Raw genomic sequence first — 10,700 nt, 5'->3', positions numbered from 1 at the left:
CATCGGTTACGTAATTTTCTGTAATCTCCAAACTTTTCTGCTTCCTGGGGCCAGACTGCGCGGTGTAATAGAAATCTACCATCAAGGATATATTTGCTGTTACTTGGGGCCTTTTTTTCTAGTTTCGGCTCAAAAATGGCGCGTAAAGAGGCTTTTTTCGTTTTAATTGTTCTATTGGTATCAAACTAGGACTGAGCGTACGGAGATAATTCATACTTAGAACAATTCTCAAGGCCTTCTTGCAACGTCATAAAAATGGAGATGCGTTGAAATAATCGCAATGGATCACATGTAATGTCATTTTCGTGGAGTAAGTGTTACCTGTGTCTGTGTATGAATTCCGGACTATCATTTAAGGTGATAATTTGATTTCGCCAAATTTTCTCTAGAAATTGTTTCTAAGATTCTAAGTCCGGCAAGTTCTGAGGTAGATTTATTTTTTAAAATTCTTGATCTATTCGAAATCCGTGAATCGACCTCACACAAATACGTCGGGCAATAATTAGGATCACAGTGTCATCAAAATACGTGTCCTTCCTTTCTGGCTATTAATCGCCTTCAGGCTATTGCTGAAGCATCAAAGTTTACTGACTGAAAACAGAATTTTGCATAGCAAACAAGGTAAGAGTACATAATTATTGCATATCATGTAAATTTCAGCTATATATAGAGGGTGACGGGGTGAGAAGGTCGAGACACTCGGCGGCGCGGCCGCGCGGTCTAGAGGCGGACCTATGTTTACCGTACAGTGAGGAAGCGCGCTATGACGCCCATACGCGGCGGCCATTTTGAGGGTCAAGGAGTGCTTGGGGAAGAAAAAGCATAAGAAACTTTTTTTTGCAGAATTTGATGAGGAACATTCTCCAAATGATACGCAACTCGCTATCTCCAACCGTCCGCGAGATATAGCCGAAAAACCGATTTTTTAGCCTTTTTGGGGGGCTTTGGGGGGGCTGGGGGGCTAAGCACAAGGGGTATCGATGGGGACTTTTAGTCTGTGCCTCTCTAGACCCTAACAAGCAACTTTAGCCAAAAATCGTTTGTATGGGAATTTTTCCCGCTAATCCGAGATTTTTTATCTAATTTGACTGGACTATAAACTTGCCCATGAAAGAATGCAGGCTGTGGCAGGTAAATGCCAACACGATCTAATGTTTGACCCTGGGCTTTACTGATGGCATAAGGCTTTACTGGTGGAATAAGTTAAATTGAGTTGAGAGACATTTTGAAACGTCGGTCGTGCAAATCAAAAAACCAAGGGGTGCTGGCACATCTACGGCGTAAGAGCTTTCATTTAAAACAAATCCAAGGAAAATCGGTCCAGTAGTTTCCGAGATCGAATTAGCTCAAACTGTCGAAACTGAAGGAGAACAAAAAAAAGCTTTAGGATATCAAATATATATATTACTTTAACAAAGAAATCATCCGAGTTGTTGAAGTTGGAAAAACCTCTACCCTCTAATAATAATGACAATAGTTTATCTGAACGGAATAAATAGTTTGCAGTATATCCAAGCGTAAAGATATGATCACAGGAGACAAAATCATCAGCCAATTTTTAGAACTTTCGAAATGAGTAATGAGTATCATGTCTCAGACACACCTCTGTTCACCCATCTGGTCTTGTCGGAAGGGATTTATTGAGCTATTCTGAACAATGCTTTAATCATACAATGATTCAACTATTAAACATATAAAACTGAAATAACTTTATTGATAATTTTTCATGCCATTTTCGCTGCTCCTCAGTAAGTGTTAGCGTACAATAGCGTTTTTTTGTCCGAGGGAGTTGCATCCCACGCCAAAGCAAAATGACTGTAACCTGGGGGAAGTATTTACAGAATTTTCGTCATCAACATTTCCTCCGAAACTTTGCCCTTCATGGCATTCAACCTAGTATACAAATTTTCCAAGTGGCATATATCGGTCATTATGTCATTACCTTTTACAAATTTGTAATTAAAGACTACGTCATGCATATCAAGATCATTAGGTATCGTTATTTCGTTTTCGTTGTTGAACCAGCTCATTTTCGCACACTTTTCGATCGCAATTTCAGAACACGAATGTTTAAATTTTCGGCTGTCTGGGCTCCTATAACCTGTCGAGGTTGTTTAGTAAATACCGAGTGAAAAGTGGATCACGGATCAAGATTATGAAATTTATTGTTGAATTACATTCTGCTTATTGGAGACGGCTTGGCATGCTTTACTCGACTAACTAACTGCGCACTGCAAGTCCAACCGATGCGGTTCCAAAATGCTGTGCTTGCATTGCAGCACATTGTTGTGCGATTGGCGTGAATGAATTACATTATTAGTTCCGTCATAGATCAAAGTAAATATAGTTGTTGTAATAGTAGCAACTTGCGCTGACCTGTACATTACCTAAAATAAAATGTCTGCCCTCCATTGTCCGAATGTGCAATTAGGTTTTTGAGTTTTGAAGATTGTGTGTTCATGAGTTTGCATGAAGTACCATTTGAGATGGAAATAAGTCTCAACAAGCAACTTGTTGAGTCATTATATTTACGAGTGGACCCCATTCATCACAGCAGGCGCAGCCACGTGTGTGACTACGAGTGCAAGTGTACGTTAGAAGCTATTCTGAAAACTCTCAAATATGAATTGCGCGGTAAACCCGCGTTTTATCGGTGTTTTATGAGTGGTTTTTGTAAGTGGGCTCTAACACATTTGTGCACCAAAAATCTCATTTCGTTGTATATACAAACCGAATTGCTGCTACTCGTTTGATGAGTACCTTTCGTGGAAAGAATTAAAAAAATACTCATTTTCAACCCTTACCTACGTGAACTGTTGGGGACCTTAAACTCAGTCGCGGAGGTGCGCATGTGTTCAGGGCACTTTATGACTCTGTATTCACTTCATGAAGCTTCCAGATAACTTTCATATGAGAAACCAAGAAAAACCTGGCCTTTGTCAAATGGTTGGGTCTGGACGCGAGTCACAACAGTTGGATCGACAGTAAGGATTTCGTATAAATAATATGCATTCTCTTCTCAGTATAGCAAGGAAGAAATCATGATCGATAAAATAATTCTCATTACTTTCATCATCATCGTAACCGTCGTTGGAGTGAATTCCACAGTGGCGGTGGAAAACTCATCTGAAGCAAACATCACAATGTGCCTGGTCTATCCAGAAATCAAATGCGCAACCTCTACCTTGACGGACGTTCTTCTATTCATCTTGAGTTTACTGGCGCTCATTTGTTCCGCTCCGTACCTGTACTCCAAGTACCTATCATCCGACTGCAAGTTCCGTTTCACCAGGATGTCCCGTAAGAATAAAAATCGGAAAGTCGATGACATAAGTGTCGATTTAAAGTTCGGAGAAGGAGAAGGGATCGACGTTTGTGTTTGACAACCCTAACGTTTTTTAAACGCGTACGTTTCTTAAACGCGTACGTTTCGTAAACGCGTTCGTTTTCTGAACGCAGACGTTTTCTAAACGCGTAAGTTTCTCGAACGCGTGCGTTTTCTAAACGCGAACGTCTTTTAAACTGTAACAGTTTTCCACCAAAAAAAAAATTTTTTTTTTTGATTCATCAAACTGAACATTGCAATATCCAATCCCAGTTGCTCATCCGAAAACATAAGGTTCCGATCCTCATCTCCAAGCGCACACTACTAAAAATGGAAATTCCCGAATCAGACCCTACTCTCCAGTCTCCGATACCAGGCCCATACTGGAGGAGACGGTCTACCGATGCCGCCAAAATTTTACAAGTCGGAAATCTCGAAAACAAAAAGTCGTATCAAAATTCGGTCCGTACAGTTTTCCGATCTTCGATAGTGTAAAAGAATCGCATCGGTCCGGGGCGGATCGAAGGAGGGTAATTTTCCGAAAATGTTTTAATTTCCCGAATCAGACCCTACTCTCCAGTCTCCGATACCAGACCCATACTGGAGGAGACGGCCTTTCGAAGCCGAAATTCCTTACAAGTCCGAAAATCCGATTTTTTGCACAATCCAACAACATTGTATCGAAAAATTAACTTATTTCTTGCACCATCAGGCAACACTGTAAAATTTGATATCGCAACATTTCACCTGTATATATATCATTTATTTATGTGCACCGTCCGGCAATGATGTTGCATAACCGCCATCTTGAAAGGGCAACATACATCATTGCATAACCCGCAGATTGAAGGGGCAACATACAATACTTCTTTTTATAGCGTTGCTATATTAATCAATAATCACCATACAACACTGTAATTTAATTCGTATTTTTCTGCACAATTTGGCTAAAAACTTTTGCGCCCAAGTCGGCATTTTCACCCTACTTGCTTTCTAGAAGTAAATTTGATGCTCTTTTCATTGAGTTTAACAGTTTTTTTCTCAGATAATCGTGGCTGGAGATATGAACCAACGTTTCTACAAAAATCAGCAAAAATGCGCTTTTTTTAAGCTAATTTTTGACGAAAGCGTTAATTTACGCCCTGAGCACCAGCCAATTTTCCTGAAGTTATTATGGGCATCTTCGGACTTCTATATCTCATAGGAATCGAAGAAAATTGGTTTGGTGCAAAGGACAAACCATAACCCGAAATTTGTTGTGCGGTGTAATAAATAAAGCAAGGGACCAAGCACTGATCCTTGTGGTACTCCCGCAAGGGTGGGTTTCTCTTCTGACAGTGCTTCACCCAACTTCACTCGGGAAGTTCTGTCCGAAGGATATGAGCGTATTAATTTAACATGGCATGCACGGAGTATTTTGGATAGCCCTTTTTTTTATTAAAATTTTGTGAGAGACCTCATCAAATGCTTGTACAACATCCAGGCCACAATGCTGATACACAATATTCACCTTTTTCCAGTGCATTTTTAATAAATTTACTTACAATCTGTAATTGTTCAATGGTCGATTGTTTGGCTCTGAAGCCAAATTGAATGTTTCGTAATAATTTTTTGGCGTTTATGATTTTTGAGATACGATGAAGGTAAATTCTTTCCCACAGTTTAGCAATAGAGGATGATAAAGAGATGAGGCGATATGATGAGGGATTTTTTCTAGGTTTCCCATTTTTGTGGAAAACTATGAGTATAGCTTCCTTGAATTTACAGGAGACATATTAAATATTTATGATTGCATCAAAAATTTGTACTAATTTGTGTATAGCTTTATCAGGAAGTTTTTTAAGGATGAGACCAGTAAGTTGATCCTCTCCTGGTGCTTCTTTGGTCCTACATTTACTGATTAATTTGGTTACCTCTCCAAATGAGAATTGGAAGATTTCATGATCTAGTTCTATAAGATCGCTCTTTGCCAAGAACTGGAAAACGCTTCAGTACAATAGCCCTTTATTAAATGAGTTAAATTGAAGTTGCAAGAGATGCCCGATTACCTGCATGGCCAGACGATCGAATGCGATTTGCATCGATGATTGTCGCCTGAGACACCAATGTCTGACATTGATGCCAAATTCACTCATGCTACAGCAACAAGATTTTTTTCAAATTTGGGTCCCTTTTTTTAATATTTATTCACCCTGTTTTCGCACAGGTGCCAGTTGGTTGATTTTCATAGACCAACAAGTCCAAATGGGTGCCATCCGGAATTGTTTAATTGGGTTTTGCAATATTTCCAGTCCAAAGATGATTTTAAGCCTCCTCTGTATCTTCAGCACCAAGGTAAGGATGCAAATATTGTCGATTGTTGGGCATCATATTATGATGGAACATGATTTGGTTTATTAATTGCTCTCGAGGTCATTTTCATACCCAAGAGAAAATTTTTATCACTGCTCTTTCTATCCACATCCTTCTCTTGAGATGCATTATTTATCCTAACAATGCCCCTCACGGCAGGGATGCAGAAAATGCTCGATCACACGAGTGGGATCTTGCGTGGATACGTAGAAAGGCCCCGATATTTTGGAAAGGCGAAACAAATTTTAACAGTCAAAATGTTTTTCATACGAAATCGAGATCTGCGTAAGTATTTGTAACACTGGCGCGCCGCTTATGGTCCCATAGCCTGATTTAAGTGGCAATAAATCAAAAAAATAAAAAGAGGGAAAGTCCGATTAGAAGATGTAAATCGATAGTACATACTCCAGAGGAGACTCCTATGAAATATCACTTTGGTTGAAGCATTCACAAAAAGGTGACAAGCCTAAGAAGTGCGACGCACAGGGCACTTCCAAGTAAGATCTTAATTACTGAGCAACACTGTTATGTTAAGTAAGGGGTTTGTTTCTGTTGTTTCGTTTTACCTGCTGTACCTGAAAGTGTCTGAGCACTGATTTACAAAATGGAGGGTATGTTGAAAATGTTACTTGCTGAAACTATTCTTTTTCATTGTATCTTTTGCTGTAGACTAACCCTTCGACTTAATCAGTTTTTTAATAAAATCGTAGAAGTACGACCCAAAGAATATACTGATGATGACAAAGCCTGAGACTAAATCTCTCATATCTCCGCGTCCCGGTGGAGTTTTCACTCCAGGTCCTTTGCGCATGTCTTTGTACCTAACGGGCTATTGATTTCTGTCACTATCTCGACATCAATTTTGGGCTGGTCGCTATCCTCTCTTACAACTGGTTACGAATCCATTTCTGATTGGTTTCCGTATTTTAGGCCTCTGCAGTGTCACAAACGTAATAAAGATTACATTTTCACCAATTGCAAAGATTATAAACTGGAATGGACCAGGGAATGAGGGGCTCAGCAAGGAATAAATGTATTGAAAGAGGGGGCAGAGACAGGAATTCGAGAATGAGTTGATCCAAGATTACGAAAAACGTTCAGATTGTGTTATCTTAATTCCCGTTTGTGACATCCGAAAGCCCCGTTGTCTTAACGCGTTTTATGAGGGGACTCTAGTCATCAGAATTTTTTTCTTTTGTTTTGCCGTTAATTATACTTGACCGAGAGGTATAATTTCTGGAGCTCATTTCTGTTCTATCATAAGCAATGTCACAATGGGCCTGTTGCATAATTTGTTTTATTGCTTGAATCGAAAGAACTAAGGATCCTGATGTCACAGGAATTTTCCGGGAGTTTTTTGACCACCGGAAACCACCAAATAATCAACTTAATCACGCCCTAAAATTCGGATTTTCTATACGGTCACTTTTACGCGGTAACCAATCCGGTACGCTCGCTACGTCACAGTTCATAACACACCTGGTCTTTTCATCACTGACAATGTATTTCTCCATAAGGAATTGGTAGCTAGCCATAACTCTTTACAAATGCAAATATGATTGACGGATGATTTTTTGACCAAAATGAAATTGAGAAATGAAATTCTTGGACGTTTAAATGGTTAAAACCTTCATTAGATAAATAAGAACTGACAGGATTAACCCTATTTCTAAGGAAAACTGTAGTGAATGGGCGATTGTTCACATCTGTCAAAGTGATAACAGAAATTGAGGTTAGCTCAATATTCTATTCGCAATAGCCATTTTTATGAGTTTTTACTTTTTTGTCACTATTTTACGGTAAGTTATTTTTGTAGATCAATTTTTTAGTACCGTAGGATCATGTTAAAAGCCATACCTATGTACATAAGAACATATTAATTCAGAACACATTGTGGCAGTCTAACACTCAAACATGGATGTTCTCCCAACGCGTGTAAATCATTTTTAACTCTTCAAGAAACATCTTAAAATCATTCAGAACATTCCCACAGTATATACACTCATTGTTACTTCAAAATCCAGTATATTTGTATTATAACACTACGCAAAAAAACGTATTGATAAGTCTGGTAACCGAAGAAGGATCCTACGTCTACCTCCCTTGCCAGGAAAGTGACCGTTTTAAATGGGTGGGTTCCAAAAACAGCTATTTTTTTTTTTTTTTAGTTTGAGGGGTCATTTCAAGCTTTTTTAGTAGCGCCATCGTTCTTTTGGTGAAACTTGCCATTGGAATTAGTTATCAGTTCTCAAATCTCCGCACCTTGCAACAGGTCCATTTTTTGTAATGTGCCAGTTTCTTTTTGTGCAAGTAAAAGTTTTCCATGTTAATTTACAGGTCACAGTCGGACTATCATTGGAGTTGAACAACTGAAAGACGAATTTGTTAATTTGTTAGTCTTAGACCCCAGTCACCCAAAGTCGCAAATGGAAAAGCTAAAATCTACCAGTCCTGCGATTTCTTCCCTCAGACTACTAAGAAAAACTCTGTATGACATGAAAGCCAAGCAGTATCAAATAGTCGTTGTGTGCGGTTTGGTCAATAGTGAAGCAGAATATCAGGTATACCACTTTATTTCACCCATTAGGTATTAAAATTAATGGGCTGTAATTGAACAGGAACATTCCATGAATTTTTTGCAAACCAAAGCCAGAACAAAGTAATAGTTAATTAAGTAATATTAGTAGTTAGTTCCTTGAGAAATATGGCTCAATAATCTCCATGAGCACATTGGCAAAACCTGCAATGAGCTTGTTTAGTAATTTTTAATTAATGAATTTTTGAAAAGTAAACGGTGCACTTAGTTCCCAAGAATTCACTCGGATTTTTTCGAACAATAGTAAGGCACTAAAAACGAGTTGCAAATCTTGTGATTTGAACTTCTATTTAAACGCGCATCGCTGAGAAAAGGAAGAGACCCCGTAGAGATCGGTAAGGTCGCGGGTTCGCGCTCGATGACGTGATCCCTTTTACGCGACCGATGCTATGCATAGCCCGTATGAACACACGCTCGCACGGAGCATGGATCGCGAAAGTGTGATCTAGTCGTCGAGTGCAAACCACAACCAGACCAATCAATCTTCCCTTGAAAGGACTTGGGGATCGCAAAACAAGAAAACACTAGATAATAGAAAATTCCTTGCTGTACGGGCCTTGAAGGCCCTCCGGATCGAGCCTATGAGGCTAATATGGGAACAGGAACCAGAGAAGATGGAAGAAGCATAAACTTGCGGAAAAATTTTGTCCAGTAGCAACTCCGCAAACTCCAAGATGAAAAACTGCGAGGGTTGTTCAGAAAGTAAGACTCCCTATTTTATTTTTCAAGAACGAATAAAGCCACAAAAATTGCAATTGTATAGTCAGATAGCTGCTCAGATTTTAAATAGTGTATTGGTTTTTGATTTTGGTTAGTGCTCACTTTGAAATTTTATTTTCCCGCGGTCTCCTCGAAAAATTTTCCGCCACCCCTTGAACGTCTGAAAATGAGCTTGTTAACCTGTTTCTAATTCTTGCATTTTCAGAAACTACATTGTCTCCTGATCACGCAGTTATTTTTTCAGATTTTTCTGAGCCGTTTTCCCCTCCGAAAACGACTTTTGAAGTCCGATATTTTAAAATGCCGCGTTTGCCCGCGCTTTAGCGGCAATCCAATATGGCGCCGGAATTACCCCCTGGCTCCTTGCCACACATTCGACAGAACTAAGTTCATATGTATCCATACTTACGTTTGTACAATATAAAGGCTAGGGAAGAACGAAGTACTTTTCAGGAGCCGAAAGGTGGCTCTTCCGCTCGATTTTATCGCATTTTTGGGGCCTGGCGATCGGCCGCATGAACTCGAAATCGTCTGCCGGGCTATTACGAAGTTTATATGTACCCAAACTATACGTGCGTACAATATAAAGGTTAGGAAACAACGTCAAAGCACTTTTCAGGAGCCGAAAAGTGGCTCTTTCCGTTTTTCGGGGGACGCAGCGGCCAGACGCACCACTTTTGAGGTCTGATATTGCCCAATCCGTTACTAGGGAGGTCAGAACTACGTCTCTGCAAAGTTTTAAGTGTGTTGGAGTAGTCGCGCCCAAAATGCAGTTGGCTCTCAGACTATTAGCAAAAAATAACAATTTACACCTACGCAAAAAAAAAAAGCAGCAATGACGTGAAAGTAGTGTAGTACACATCCAACATTTCAGTTTTTCGGCACGCTTTTCCTAACATCTTCATGTTGGATTTATCATCTTGTTTTTCTTCATTTAAAAAAAAAAAAAAAAAAAAAAAAAATAAGTCACACTGTCATCAAGAGATTAATTAATAAAATAACACGTCGTAGTTATCTTTTGTAATTTTCCTCCCTTTGGTAATTTTGGCTTTTACTTTTTACAAGTTCAACTGTGATCAGCTTGTATTAAAGATCTAAGATGAAATTTGTTGGTTAGACTTTACACCACAACATAGACCCTTCAATTCTGCTGATACCACAAGGACATCCAACAAGCACGAATAGTTGTATGAATCCGGCGTTATGAAGAAGCGTTGTTTACCTACTTTAGATATAAAGTGACTAAAGTTTAGTAGCCACGTTTGGACAGTGGGTATGAATGAGAGATAAACAAGCAAAACCAAAGAATGAAAACAGCGCATTACTTTACATCCTTTGGCTCATAAAAGAGATAAAGAAGAAGAAGTTGGAAGTTGGCGCCCCTACTTTTTTATTTCAGAAATCAATTTTACGCAAAATAACAAGCCACCCTGTCCAAACCGAATGTAAATCGGACAATTTTTCAGTGATTGACAGAGTTTGAAACATTTTTTTCATGCTCTTTTCAAAAATTTCCCACGCCCAATAGAATTACTGTATCAAAGCAAACTCTCCGCCAAAAAAATTCTTAAACATTGCACTTTCAATAATAATAATAATAATAATAAAAAAAAAAAAAAAAAAAAAAAAAAAAAAAAAATCTGCTGCACTCGAAATCTGGGGCACGCGGAGCCCTTCTTTGCGACATAAAAATTCGTTATACCGAAC

The 10,700-nt window shown here is 39.0% G+C and overlaps 1 protein-coding gene across 2 annotated transcripts in view; it reads left to right on the top strand.

Annotated features, from left to right (window-relative positions):
- Window positions 1–10,700, top strand: part of LOC109032812 (zinc finger-containing ubiquitin peptidase 1) — a 58,487-nt gene that overhangs the window by 31,616 nt on the left and 16,171 nt on the right. For both annotated transcript variants that reach the window (XM_072297189.1, XM_019045110.2), the window contains 2 exons: window positions 5,532–5,659; window positions 8,015–8,238. In XM_072297189.1, coding sequence (XP_072153290.1) covers window positions 5,532–5,659; window positions 8,015–8,238 — 352 coding nt within the window. The remainder of the gene's footprint in view (window positions 1–5,531; window positions 5,660–8,014; window positions 8,239–10,700) is intronic.

The sequence above is a fragment of the Bemisia tabaci genome, chromosome 2 (genome assembly GCF_918797505.1).
Source record: "Bemisia tabaci chromosome 2, PGI_BMITA_v3".
NCBI classification, from domain to species: Eukaryota; Metazoa; Arthropoda; class Insecta; order Hemiptera; family Aleyrodidae; genus Bemisia; species Bemisia tabaci.
Note: the sequence above shows the minus strand (reverse complement) of the source record. Positions and strands in the feature narration are given on the sequence as shown.